The sequence below is a fragment of the Solenopsis invicta genome, chromosome 14 (genome assembly GCF_016802725.1).
Source record: "Solenopsis invicta isolate M01_SB chromosome 14, UNIL_Sinv_3.0, whole genome shotgun sequence".
Classification (NCBI taxonomy): domain Eukaryota; kingdom Metazoa; phylum Arthropoda; class Insecta; order Hymenoptera; family Formicidae; genus Solenopsis; species Solenopsis invicta.
The window spans coordinates 7,767,606-7,783,533 of record NC_052677.1 but is presented as its reverse complement, the minus strand read 5'-3'; the positions used below and the strand labels follow the sequence as shown (position 1 = coordinate 7,783,533).

Below are 15,928 nucleotides of genomic sequence, written 5' to 3'. Positions count from 1 at the left end.
ATATAATACCATCAAAAAAAAAGTAAAATCAAAAATATTGAAAGTATATTTATTACCGATGAGGTGGGAATCTTTTGACTACGTTGCGATTGACCACCAGCCACTTACAGTGTTAAACAGTGGAAAAACTCTAGGCACCGGTCGCTCTAAGTGACTGTGATCAATCGCAACGTGGTCTAACGGGACACTTCCATACCAATGAGCAGCAAATTATGTGACAGATAAAATCAAAGATGGGCAAACTCTCTAGCAGCAGTATTCTTAACGCGCCCGTTTTTTTTATCTAATACCGTTAAAGTTATCTTTTATAACGATTTAGTAATAACGTTATAATTTTTTATAACAATAATAATTATTTAGAACTTAACAAGTACTATTTTATTATTTTTTGTAATGCTCTAGTAAATCACAAGATTTTTAAATTACATTATTTGACGATTAATACTAAATGTAATGATAAATATTGTAAAAATTTAAACTAAACTATTCTGTACATTCAACAAGCTTATTTTTACGTTAAACTTACCTAATAATTTTTCTAATAATTTTTTAGCATACTGCATTTTATAACATCATTTTTACCGGAATGTGGATTATTTTGTTAAATATTAATGGTATTATTAGAACTATGTTCCAATGCCAGTACTGAAAATTGATTTAATCGTTATTTAACAAGTCTTGTAAATAATGATTAAAGTGTAGGTTATATTTTAAATTAATATGTATATATGTATGTGCACATGGGTGTGATGTAAGTCAATATACACGCACACAGCTCATTTTACTATTGTTACTCCTTAAATAACAAAGAAAATAGAATGACCATCATTTTATGTCTAAATTGAAAAGATATTCATTCCTAAACTTTAATATGGTAACAATAGAAGTTATTATTTGACATAACATTTCCATTTTTTAAATGGATTATATTGCTTTATACAAAATACAAAATTTCGTATTGAATACAAAATTTAAATAATATAGATTTTACTGAATAAAGCATGAAGAAGCAATGTGTGAACAATTTGCTTACTATAAAATTTCTTCTCTTATAAAATAAATTTTATTACAAGTATAAACATAATATTTCAAAAAGATTTCGTTAAATAAATTTTAGGCTTACAATGAATCTTAATATGAATAAATATTTAATAAGTTTGCTAGCGCATTTAAATGAACTTTATATGACATTTTCTGCAATAATAATCTTAGTAAAGATTATCGTTATTTTATAATTATTATTATTGTAGTGAAAAATTATTACTTGTCGTAAAACGTTATAAAATCGTTACTAAATCGTTATAAAAAATAACTTTAACAGTATTAGTTATATAAAAAAAACGGGCGCGTTAAGTATGCTGCTGCTAGAGATTTTGCCCATCTTTGATTATCTGTCACATAATTTGCTGCTTATTGGTACGGGAGTGTTCCGTTAGACCATGTTGCGATTGATCACAGTCATTTAGAGCGACCGGTGCCTAGAGTTTTTCCACTGTTTAACACTGTAAGTGGCTGGTGGTCAATCGCAACGTGGTCAAAAGATTCCCACCCCATCGGTAATAAATATACTTTCAATATTTTTGATTTCACTTTTTTTGATGGTTTTATATTTGATTTCATTCATTGCAGTTTTGGTTTGGTTTAGTTTGGTTTTTTATTTAAAAAAATATACTTGGAGCTTTTTTTACATTTTTAATGTTTTTTTTTAGGCGGATTTCACGAATTTTTGCAAAGAATTTTCTTACTTTAATAATATATTGCAAAAAATATACTTAACGCTTTTTTTACATTTTTAATGTCTTTTTTAGGCGAATTATTACTTTAGCAAATAAAAGTCGAGGACAAAAAACGCGCAAATTGTACATCGTGCTATTTGTGTGTTTTTCAACAAAAGCCGTACACTTAGAAGCGGTCAGCGATCTGACATCGGATGCATTTCTGGCTGCGTTGCGTCGCTTTGTAAGCAGGCGTGGCCATCCGAACACGATTTATAGCGACAATGTCACTAATTTTGTAGACGCCAAAAAAGAGCTGGAGGAATTGTACAAGGCGATCAGAACTACGTTTAGTAAGCCAATAGACAATTATTGTGTCTCCCGACAAGTTCAATGGAAATTTATACCCCCTCATGCCCCTCATATGGGTGGTCCATGGGAGGCAGGAATAAAGTCATGTAAACACCATTTGAAAAGAATTGTTGGCGGGGCTTTACTTGTGTTCGAGAAGCTTAGTACCGTATTGGCGCAAATCGAGACATGTTTGAACTCAAGGCCGTTATGTCAGTTGTCGTCGGATCCTAGCGAATTTCAAGCTCTAATGCCTGCACATTTTTTAATAGGCGAACCTCTTACTAGGTCTGCCTGATGTTGATGTCGTGGATACTCTTATTAATAGATTGGATAGATGGCAGCTGATTCAGCGAATAGCTCAACATTTTTGGAAACGATGGAGCGTTGGATATTTGACGTCATTGCAAAGCAAATATGAGTGGACGAAGGAACAAAGCAATCTGACTATCGACGATATAGTTTTAATTGTATATGAAAATGCTCCGCCTTTGCTATGGAGAATCGGTAGAGTAATCGAATTACACCCGGGTATTGATAATAATAGCGATTTCGGCTGGGGCGCACCGGTGTGCCACTTTACCGGTGGCACACAAACTGACTCCGACTATTTTCTCGGGCCCACTTTGTGTACACCCAATATGCACTTATGAGATGTATTGAGCCCAGACGAACACGCGGCACCATTGAGGGACTGAATTTAACTAGCCGAACACAAAAGTTGCACCGACACCTGAAATGTACAACCGGTGTGCCCCAGCCAAAATTGCTATAAGGTTCGCGTTGTAACAGTCAAAACAAAAGATAGTGTACTTAAACGCTTGATCACGAAACTATGTAAACTTCCGACTAATAGCGATAGTAATTAATTAAGATTAATTAGGTGGGCAAGATGTCGGTGCCTATTTTCGTTGATCATAACAAGCATACGACCTAGCAAGAGATCGTCTTACTAATAATATGAAGAAATCGGCGCGTTTAGAGAATTCGTCAGTTGTTCTCGAGACAGCCGTCGAACCACTCGTATATTGTATTATATTTGTAACGCTACATACCGAATGTAAAGAACTAACTTGACATTAAAGTAAACGTGTTAGAGAAACGATTCTATTATCTATTGCAAGCCCGTACAAGTGTCGTTGGGCATTTTTTTTTACCATGGCATGTATAATATCTGCGCAACGACGCTGTAACGATATTGAATTGTCGCTAAAGAGTTACAGAATAGACCTACAAGAGCCACTGCCAGAATTCATATGGACTGCAAAGGCCAGTAATAAAATAATCATTGCAAATACTCACACTTATAAAATATTCGGATATCACGAGCGGCTGTGTGTGTGTGTGTGTGTGTGTGTGTGTGTGTGTGTGTGTGTGTGTGCGTGTGTGTACGAAAAGGAGACGAGGAATCGACCCTTGAAACTGATAGAGAGGAAGAGCATGCCGGAGCATTACGTTGCGTGCGAGAAGGAGAGAAGGTATATAATGAGGTATATATATGTATATATAACTCATTATGTATATTTAATATTATTCGTATTGGGGATTTTCTTTCTTTATTGTATTAATAAAACGGGATCTATTTCATTAATAAAATGTTTTTTAAAGGTTTTTTAAACGTTTATTGCAATAAAAAAAAAACGTTTAAAACATTTTTATAAAACGTTAGTTTGTTGATTTCGGATCATATATTATTTTGTGATAGCTATATAGTCTACGGTGCCCGTCTACCCAGCAATTTTTTACAATTTCTATACCTTCTTCTCTTCTACTTCCAGATTTTCGTCATTGGATATATCATTGCATGTCGCTTTGTGTCACATCACGCTAATGTGTAGGAGCCATTTGATTCTTACAGACTGTAAGGGCTAGTGATAAAGTAATCACACACACTATTAAAGTATTCGCATTTCACGAGCGGCTGTGTGTGTGCGTGTACGAAAAGGAGTCGAGAGATCAACCCTCAAAATAACCAATTTTTCTAAGGAAAAATTATTTATTGCACCATGTCATCGCATCAGTAAGTATATCGTATTATACGTTGTGTTCGTACCTTATATTATGATTAAATTTTGGAACGCAATTATAGATTATAATACGTTAGATTTGAAATTAGGTGGTCCATTCCAAATTGTTGCGAATTGCGCATCTAATGTTTCAAAGTTATGCTTTTCTGAATCTAACAAATGCAATGACGCACCAATCGCTTCATACGCACAATTTGTGACTCATTCATTTATTATATTTTTCTGCAAACATATTTTATTCTTTATCGAAAATGTTATGTAATGTTAAATTTTTCAATACAAACAATTATTAATGAAATGTGTCATTAATCATTAAGCCAATTTATTTGTACGATGTGGTATAATTTTCTACTTTTGAAGATATATAGGAAAATTTAAAACAAAATCAGAGTTTTGAGACAATATACTCTAAAAATTATTTCAAAAATTATAACTGATAAATTCGCAGATTCAAATAATTTATAAATTTGTAATCATTTTTTATATAAATTCAGAGACTGTCATAAGATTTCTCTAAACTTAGTATTTTCCTGCATGTTTCAGAATTTTTTCACTTTCGAAATATTTCAGAAAAATCATTTAAACAGAATTTCAGAATAAAAATTTTTTTGCGGTTTCAATATTTGTACATTAAAAATTATGTCATAATAATTAGGATTAAACTTTTGTAATTATTATTAAAAATATTGTATATTTTTTTTTTGTTGGGACTATATTCGTGTAGTATTTCCGAAACAGCAATGTTAAAAATTCCACAGTGACAACGCAAATTTTCAATTGCTATTTTAGAAACATTGTACAAGTGTATTTCCAAGGTAAAACGTAAATTCAATGTTCCCTGGAAAATTAAATGATTTGATTTGTCCAGAGACTTTCACACTTCATAATGAAAATTCTGAAAATCTATGAATGTCTTATAAATTTTTTAAATGCATATAAACATGAAAGAATCTGTTGAAATAATCATAGATTAGAGCAATACAAATTAATTAAATGAGACAAATCCATAAATAATAATAATAAATAATTTTATGAATGTTTGGATAATAATATATGGTGTCTAATTTAATTAATTTAATTAATTTAGAATATTATTGAATTGTTTAAAGAAATTATATGAATACCTTAATAATTATAAAATTTATTTTATTATTAAATGAATATTACAACACATGGCTTAAATTTCAATATAATTTTTTATCAATTACATATTTTGTACATAATAAAGTTTATTTTATGTATTATATATTACAACGTTAAGGAAATTAATATTATACAAAAAATAGCTTGGTGTATACAATATACATGTATTTTGTGATAGTGCACGTATTGCATTATATAACGAAAAGCGACAACTACAAATTAAGATAGAAAATGTAAGTTTTGACGTTATATACTAGAAAAGAAAGAGGTAAAAGAAATAACGATAATAAAAAAAATTAATTTACTGATAATTTTTATTTATTGATTTCTCACTTATCTATCAATCGTAATGTGTTCAATGCATTTAAATTAAATTTTTTATAACTTTTATTATTCATTCTTTAAATTAGTTCTTTCATCATCCGCATTATTATTATTAATATCATTTATTATGATAATTTACTACACGGAAACCAGTTTCAATCACCTTGACCCTGAGATACATTGTCAGCCATTTTTGACTTTGAAAAGGTTTTAGCTGTTGCTCGTTATTTATTAAAAAGTTTTTAACAAAAGAGTTTATGGCATAAACAGTTAATGTATAGTTTTATTTAGCCAATCCCAACTTATGACTGATGTTGATTAACATTAATCTTCAAGGAGTTCAAGGTCACTAAATTTTATCTACTGTTCTATATGGAATATGATTTTCTACACGAAGCGACACCATCCCACACTTCCTTCTGTCTACAGGGAGAAATGAGATCTTTAATACTGTACCACATAAATTTTAAACTTTCCATGCGAGATATAAGGTCATTTTATTGATCAGGAAAGGTTTAGTCATTATCACCACATCTCGCGTGGAAAATCGAAAACTCATGTAAAACAGTACATTGTAGACGTCGTTGCTCCCTATAAGGAGCCTACAGGCAGAGAAAGATTTACAATGGACCTCGCTTCGCATGGAAAGTTGAAATTTTTGGAAATATTGCTAATGTTCTGTTTTTATTTTAATAATAATGTTATAAAAAAATAGTGATAATTAATAAAATTATAGACATACATTTATACCTTACCGTAAAAGTCGTATGTGATGAAATCATATACGATCGTATATGATATTATCACATGTGTTTTTGGAATGCGATCGTATGTGCATAATATACGATTCATATATCTATCGCATACGAAAAAAAGCGCAAAATTTCTTTGAAATATCTACATAAATATGTATTATATTACACCACATAATCCCAATGAGTAACACAATATTTTTATAATATTTTAAAAAACAATTTTTGCAAAAAAAATCTATTCTTAGGAATTTTTTTAGGAAATTCCCGAGCAGTCACCCATCCAAGTTGCGACCCCGGTGAACGTTGCTTGACTTCCAAGATCGCTGCGAACTAATCCCTCATGATGACCTGTGAACACTTTATGCTGATATGCGTATATAACTGATAAATCAGGTCAATATATGTTATCGAAAAAATATGTATAATTAAAATATGTATAATTAAAGCATAATATTTATATTTAACATACAATATATAAAATTATTATTAATTTTATTAGTTAATAAAATAGTTCTTTTACTATTTTCACAAATGCGAAATAGCATCGAAAATAACTTTTGTTATTTGTTTAAATAAGAATGCAACTAAAAATATATACAAAATACTCAAATTCAATGAACGGCGTGCCGAATTAATTTTTAGTCATAACACAGTTCTAAATTGAACAAGATTTAAGTAAAATACATAAAAATTACACAAACAATACCAGCATGAAGATCTAGCTGCAACCGTTGAAGGTATTCTTGTTCAATTTGTATTGATACAGTAACAGTCAAAATATCTATCTACTACTTTAAAAAATATATGTTAATATAATACAATAATTAAATTAATTATGAAAAAATTTTTATTAAAAAACATTTAACAAATATTGTCTGCTTATTAGGATAAATCGAGTTTTCTTCATTCATGAACCTATTTCGTCTAAAAGTATATATAAGATTATATATTTTTCATTATTAATATCATTAATAATCTGTAAAAAGATTTAAATACTGCATAGATTACAAAAAATAAACTAATTTTAAATACATCGACAATATATATATATATATATTTATCCAATGTGTAACAGCCAAAATAAAATAATTATTTATTTAGAATGTATATAATTATAATTATTGCAAATAAATAAACAAATGTAAGATAATTTATAAATCGAGTTAACATTTATTGTTGTTATGTGAGAAAAAACTCGGTTTCAAAAAACTTTTTCAATGATGACTTCAATGATTTAATTAGAGTTACGCTTGGCAAAATATTCATGTATTTCGTATGAGATGTATATCGTATATGATGGATGTGCTATCGTATAGTATCATATATGATTCTTATACGATAAATCCGCATGTTAAACACGTGATTCTATATAATTTCCGCCCGTGACATGTAATTCGTATGTGATCGCATAACGATCGTATGTCTAATAATGCGATTGTCATGTGGTCGCATACGAGTCATGTAAAAATCGTATGTACCTTATACGCAATCTTATATGATTCGGAACATACGTCAAACATGTCACCTGTGATTCCGAAACAAATGTCCAACGGTGATATGTAATTCGTATACTATCATATATTTAATCATGCGATTAGCATGTGGTCGCATACGATTCGTATAAGATTCGTATATAATTCTTATACGATCAGATATGATTCATATATCATTCGTATACTATTGATACATGATTCACATACCAAATTTACGGTAGGGTAATATCAACTTTATTTGTTAATTTTTTAACAAACAACGAGCTTCATTTAAAACTTGACTTGCAGATTACTCAAAGTTATGATCTTAACAATATACATATGTCAAGGTCAAAGTGATCGAGCTTATTTGTTATAGTTCATAATTACTTATAGTGAATAATTATCTTTAATTCTATTATTCAATTCGCAGTTCATCTATAAATGTAATTATTCAACAATGATGCGATTTCAAATGTACACTGAAAAATCGCGCTTCTACAAGCCTCTTCATGCGGTATCGAAAAGGCAACAGAGATCGAGAATAGCACGCCAAAAACAAGCATTAAAAAAAGCAGTTACTGTTACACAATCACTTTCGATAGATGTTAATTTGGTTACACATGTGAACGCTTTACAAGAAAGCGAATCAACAAATATTATCGTCCCTGACAATTTTATTGTTTTAAATGTAAATTACTTCAAAGAAAAGAGACTAGAACCAGTTGTACAAGCTTTATCTAATAGTCAAACTTCTAATTTATTTGATAGTGGATTAAAATTTTGTAATAAATGTGATGAAGTCACTTTTCAAAGAAACTTAGCATCGGTTCTGGTTGATGCAAATCACGTTCTTGGTAATCGCATTTTAAATGTTTTAAGAATTCATCATTGTCTGACATTTTTGCCTAAAGATATTTGAACGTTGCTTTCTACATCACTCAGTTCCCTAGTTTTATATAAAATAGAATCGAGTGAATATTTGCACATTGGGGTACAAACATGTTTAGTCCGAAGCCTTGAAAAAGCAGTTTTTTTTACAATTCCTGAAGTTCTCGAAATTGATTTTAGCACGGATGGCGCTCAATTACATTAAAGTGGTCGACACGATATTTGGCCAATTCAGTGTAAAATTGCTAATATTGATACATCTACTCCAGAATTGTAGGATTGTATAAAGGTCCAAAAAAACCGCACAGCGCGGAAAAGTTTTTCAAGTATGTTGTTTCCGATTTTTATGAAATTTTTAACAAGGGCGGTATATCATCTATAAAAATAAAAAATTTTCAGTACGCTTGCGATGCTTTATAGCAGATGCGCCATCAAGAGCTTTCATTTTAGGGCATAAGAGTCACCGTTCTTTTTCTTCATGTTCTAAATGTAAAGTAACTGGATCAACAATTGGAAAGTACATGGTTCTTAAAAGTATTAATTATATTTCTCGAAAAAATGAAGATTATATACGACAAACTGACGATGAGCATCATGTTTGTTCTAGTCCTTTATCTCAATTATTGTTAAATTTGATTACTAATGTTATTTTCGATTCTATGCATATGTGTTATCTGGGAATAATGAAAAAATTACTTTTGACATGGTTACGTGGTTTTTATACAAAAAATACAAAACTATTAGATGTTGAAATGAATGTAATTTCAACTAGATTAAAGATTTTATCGAAGTACTGTTCACGCGAATTTGTACGACGCATTGAATCGCTTGATGGCTGTAATCAATTCAAAGCTACTCAATGGCGTCAAATATTGTTATATGTGGAATAGTTTGTTTCAAAGACGTTGTAAAAGATTATATTTATTATCATTTTTTACTTTTTTATGTTTTTATGCGTATTTTAGTATCTAGTGTTTATAACTCGAATAATAATCTTATTTTTTGCGAAATGGGTATAAAACAATTTGTCTTACTTACTGAAGACATTTATGGATCAACGTTTTTATCGTAGTATAACACACATGACATTCTTCATTTAATTCAAGATGTGTACCGATTTGGCCCTTGCGATAGTTACTCATTATTTCCATACGAAAACAACATGATGGCTTTTAGAAAAATGTGTCAAAAACCACACCTTTTCTTGCAGTAAGTCGCTGCAAGGCGTGCAGAAGAAGAATATTGTAGACAACAAAATAAATTACCCAATGATCATATCAAAGTATGGAAAAAACATGAACAAGGGCCATTATTAAATGCTGACAATGCTTTTGAAACTGTTACTCAATATAAGTTTTTACAAATTTCACGTATGACCATTGGTTGTTGTTTGCGTGACGACTGCTGTATTTTGTCTGATTCAACTATATGTTGTGTACAGAATATTTTACGTACTGGAAATAATTATTATATTATTGTAAAAAAATTTTTTCAAGTAGAAGATTTTTATTTTACTGGAATTCGTTCATTATTAGTTGGTATTTACAAGTGTTTTGAGTTATCTAATGATTATGACATTGTCCCTTTGAAAAGTATAAAATCTAAATGTTATAAAATGCCTTATTGGACTTGTCTCTCTAATAATGAAGTAATGCAATATGATTTAATCAAAAATAAGTTTATCGTTGCAGTTATGGAATAATATATTTTTAAAAATAAAGTGTAACTGAATTGCTGTCAAAAGTGTTTGTATTGATGATTATATCAATTTCTATCACTAAAACTTATATGGATAACATATTTTTACATCAAACAATAAACGGTTAGTAAATGTAAGAAGCATAATTTTATACTGCATGCAAAAAAAATATGTGTGTATTATGCAAATGTGGAACGCATATTAGAATCAAAAGTAATGGAAATATGCTTTTTACTCCAAAATATTATTTTAAATTTTAAATTTAAATTTTAAGCATGATTTATTGCTCTTTTATTATTTTTGTGTGACAAGTATCTCATTCTTTATTCACTCTGCATGTTGTTTACTATTAGTAAAAACTTATATTTCAAAAATATGGCAATATTGTGCTTAAATAAAATCGAGACATACAATATTGGATTACTGAATCTTTGTGAGAATTGAAACTTGAGTGAAGATCTCTTTGTAACTTTACAATAAAAATAGAATATATGGAGCATTGAACAGAAAAAGCTTTTTTCGAATCTTGCTCCGTTTTCTTTGCAACCTCATAAAATGATTTTTTAGTGGAGTAATGGGTTTTCATATTTGGGAAATATTTATACTACAACATGAGTGATTTAATTAGTTTTTAACTGTGGATTAACTATAAATAAATTTATTCATCTTTTTGATTTTTTAAGTGTTTTCGCTTATTTTCAGATCCACGGACAGGCCAAAAAGATTAGCGAATAAGCCACGTAGATATAAAACTACTTCAAGTGAAGACAAAATAAAAAAGAAAAAACCTAAACCTCTTGATGAATTGAAGACTAAAAAGAAAGTGTTTCAAAGTATACAAAATATTTCTGATAATTTGAAGTTACACAATACGACATGTGCGTCAATTTGTGTTAATGGAAATGCTACCATTACAAAACCACGTATAATTGAGGATCGTACTTACAGTTCTGGAGATGCTCTACAAATTACATACAATCAGGAAAAGAATAAATTATCATATACTCCAATACCACTTAATGGATCAAAACTTTACAATCAAGATATATATAATGTACAAAATAAGCAAAATTATGAAAAAATGCAACCCAAAAATGTTACGATCGATTCATGCCATATACAGAAGGAAAATATGCAACAATTATTGGACCCTTACGAAAATAATTTGGAACGTATATTTATTCGTGAAGCTTGTAAAACTGCATCCGAAACTCACATTACACACACAAGTAGAGAAAATTTAGAACCACATAATGAAATGTATACATTTACAAATGATCAATTTCTTCAACATAATGACTCAAATGATATTCAAGAATTAGTTATTTCATCATCATTTCCACCATCAGTTATTCTACGGCCGATTGATCCGCCTCAAATACAATCTTCAAATATTGCAGCGCCATCAATTAATCCACGACCGATTGAACCAGTCCAAATACTTCCAAATATAGCACCAGCAATAGAACAAAATATCCAGTTATATGATTTACTCAACGAAGTAAAACATGAAATACAGTAAGTAATCAAAATATTAAATAACAAATAAAAACATGTATATTGCATATTCAAATTCATTCTCTTTAATGCAATGAACGATTTCATAACGTAAAAGACATATATGATATTGGCACACACACGCATACACATATGAAGATTTGAAATATATACCCTATGATCAGAAAGTACCGGGAATTTTTAAATAAAACAAAATAGAGTTAAATTTCAGGCAAATTTATTTTATCTCCTTCAAAATATGATCCATCTGAAGCAACACACATGTGCCAACGCTTGACCCAGTCCTCCATGCATCCCTGGTAGGCCGACGAAGGGATGGCCTTTAGTTCCCTCGTCGCATTCTCTTTGATCTCCTCGATCGACTGAAATCTCTTTCCACGAAGTGGCAACTTCAACTTGGGGAACAAAAAACAGTCGCACGGGGCCATATCAGGTGAATACGGTGCTTGCTTGATGGTATTTACTTGATGTTTGGTCAAATAATTCAGTACAATTCGGGCTCGGTGCGATGGTGCGTTATCATCATGCAAAATCCAAGAATTAGTCCTCCTTCTCTTCGTGGGCCTCTACGTTAGGAGAATCCGCAGGAGGTTGCTCTATCTCCAAATCATGAATTTCATGGATCGGAGCTCCCTGGGAAGAGAGTGAAACGGGAGAGTCCGGGAAGATTCTAAAGGTTATTTGAGAATCGGGGAATCGGCGCGAGGAAAATTATCTATGGGGGAATCGGGGGGAAATGCGAACGGGGGAAGTCGCTTTTCTTCCGGTGTGACCGGGGAGTACGAGACAGAGGGGCAAATTTGATTAACTTGGGCGGCAATCCTGTGTATTTCCTCCTCAATAGCTTTGAAGCGGCGGGTTCGGCGATTGGAGCGATTCCGGCGGCGCTTCGCGGCTGCTCGGGACCGGTTTTTGTGAACTTTGGGGACTTTATTCACTAAAAATAAAAAAAACTTCGTTTCTCTCCGTTTGGCGAAAGGTTAAAATTTAGGCACTCTCTCGGGTTAACTCGAACAAGATTTGAGTGAAACCAAGAAAAAAGATCGGAAGTTTAAAAGGTTCGATAGAATCTAAGGGGAGAGAAGAAAACAAAAATTTTTTCGAGTGAATCCCAAGAAAGAAAAGAATTAAAAATAAAGAGATTCTTTCGGATTAACTCTTGCAAGTGAATACCAAGAAATAAAAGAATTAAGAATAAAGAGATTGAGAGGGGAGAGAGAGAGAGAGAGAGAGATAGAGAGAGGAGAGGAGTATGGGAAGGAAAGAGTAATAAACTTAATAAATATATTATGTTTATATTAAAGTCTTTCGCACTAGAGAGAGAAAGGGTGCTCAAAAACAAGAGCGAAACAAAACGGTTGATTCAGGACTTACTGCTTGCAGATTGTAGTGTGAGTGTTGATGTAGGTGAATGTAATTCTCTCGGAGCCGCAGGCCTTCAAACTGGGCCGCACTCGGCGGAAGATGGTAGGTCCGGTCGGAGGTGTTCCGGGTGCGATGCACAATGGTCTGCAGATCCCAACCAGGGATGTTTCAACTGACACTTTTTCCTCTCGACCGAGACTTGCACCGCGTACGAGTTTAAAGACTGCGATCCAAGAGTCACAGAACTCGGACATACAAGATGTCACGAAACTGTGATTCGAATGGACCAAAGATCAAGACTAAACTACTCGCTCCGCTAGAAGAAGCATCTATTTATACTATTTTTTATCTATGATTCTCTTTGTCCCATCGAGGGCCATGTGCACCACTTTATTCATTAATACACCCACGTGCAATATTTGTTTTTACGTCTTTTTTATATTCCTCGGTAATTGTTATCCGAGAAAGTGGCAGGTTTGACAATTGAAATCCTGTGAGCATTAAATGTCAAAATTCTTTGATTTATTGCTATGCGGGTGTCGGACATTCAGAACTCAAAGGGGTGCACACGTGCGTCTTCCAGCTCCCTGATTTTACTATCTTTGGTGTTTCCGGCGTCGAGCAACGGTGTCACCTCAGCGCTCCATAATTGGTGAATTTATAACTACTGAATTTGTGACATCTGATTATTGCCGTGAAAGTCACCGTATTCTTGGAATCGGAGTGAGATCACCGCCGCTCGACCCCGTTAATTAGAATATCCGCTGGTTGCGAAGGAAAGAATCGTTACTCCGCAGGACGTAACAGTTCATTAAATAGATTTTGCAATAAATTATATTTTAGACATGTAGATTGATGATACATATATATATATATATATATATATATATATATATATATATATAATGTATATGAGTGTATATTTTTATGATAGAACTGATCATTAGCGTTGAAATAAATAAAACAAACATTTATTCTATTCGTCATTTAATTTTCTTAATAGTCCGAGTACTCTTATAAAATAAATTTACAAAGTAGAACAAATATATATTGTCACACACTTGTCAATAACATTTTTTCCTTCGTTTTCTGATATCATTAGGATTATATATCTATTATAGGAATGAGTTATCTATCTTAGTTCTTATATTATAATTTAATTATAAAAGAAAAGTTCAAAAATTTAAATTAACAATTAAACTTGTGCTTATACGCACGCACGCACGCACACATACACAATATATGTATTTTGTTCCGCTTTATAATTTTGTTTATTTAATAATAATTTGTTAGATATTAATTATCCAAGCAAACACCAAGTTACATGTAATACAAATATTAATTATAATTTCCTACTCAACAATGTAACTATTATATAACGCACTCGTTATACATAACAGTTACATTGTTGAGTGGAAAATTACAACAAACATTTGTACTATATAAATTTGTAGTGTTTGCTGAGGTTAACTCTTTTTACTGATAGTTTCTTTTATATTGCTATCAGATTGCTAGCAAATTTGGTTTTATGTGGAAAGTGTTTCTATCATATTGCCGTATGATTGTCTTAAGTTATAAAACAGAAGAGGGAAATTGTTTCTCTCCGGTTGCGCACAGTCGTTTCTGGTGTCACGTCCGCGACGTTGCGGGTATAAATTTTTCGACACCGATATTGAACAGATGGGCAAGCCGGCATTCGCTAACAAATTCAACTGTCAGGTCGCATCCTGTTCTTAACATTTTCCAGCGCCGGATAGTCGCGGCAGAGTGATCTGCACGCACGGCCAGTAAGTCATAAAAATCATAGACTAATATCTATTTAACATTCCCCAGCGCCGGATAGTCGCGGCAGAGTGATCTGCACGCACGGCCAGTAAGTCGTAAAATCATATTTAACATTTTCCAGTGACGGAGGGTCGCTAGAGGAAAACTGCGCCCACGACACTCGAAAAGTAATAAAATCTCAATCCAACATTTTCCAGCGCCGGATGGTTGCGGCGGAGAAGTCCGCTCACACGACACTTGAAAGCTACCGCAACAGAGAAATCTGTTGGGCGACCGTTAAAGTCATAAAATTATATATTATATAAAATAATATTATATAAAACACGAAAAACGATTAAGAGACGAAGCCGCCGCAATAGACCGCGAGAGAATGCAGTTGGAAAAAGAACGTAGAGCACTCGAACGCAATAAAGAAGCAGATTCGACTCTTGCATCCGACGTAAGAAATATGTTCGCGGCGCTAAAGAATGAGATAATGCGAGATTAATTCACTCAGGCACGAGGTCAAAAATAGACGTCCGGAAGCGCATAGTCCGAGCTTACCTCCAGGACAGCCATTTTTTGATTCCAACGATCGGCATTCCTCATTTAACGAACCTGCATCCGACGTGCATGCAACGCACATGCCCAAGATATCTCTTCGCGAAGCGACCGAGGGTGTAACATATTTTGACGGTTACAACGTCCCTCTTTCACAATTTGCGCGCCCATGCCGACGTGCCCGCGATATTGTACCGCCAAATTACGAGAAATCACTAACGAGATTGTTAATAAAGAAACTTCGTGGTCGTGCATATTCCGCGGTGGAAGACGAAACCTGCGATATAGTAACTCAGTTAATCGATTTTTTAAACGAAGCGTTCGGGTCCGCTAATATTATAGC

General features: G+C 32.3%; 1 protein-coding gene across 1 annotated transcript; it reads left to right on the top strand.

Moving 5' to 3' along the window:
• Window positions 1-740: 740 nt before the first annotated feature.
• LOC105206618 lies at window positions 741-2,719 on the top strand. Its single transcript, XM_039457078.1, has 3 exons — window positions 741-751; window positions 1,809-2,235; window positions 2,339-2,719. The coding sequence occupies exons 1-3, from the start codon at window positions 741-743 to the stop codon at window positions 2,717-2,719; spliced, it is 819 nt and encodes a 272-aa protein (XP_039313012.1).
• The last annotated feature ends 13,209 nt before the right edge of the window (window positions 2,720-15,928 follow it).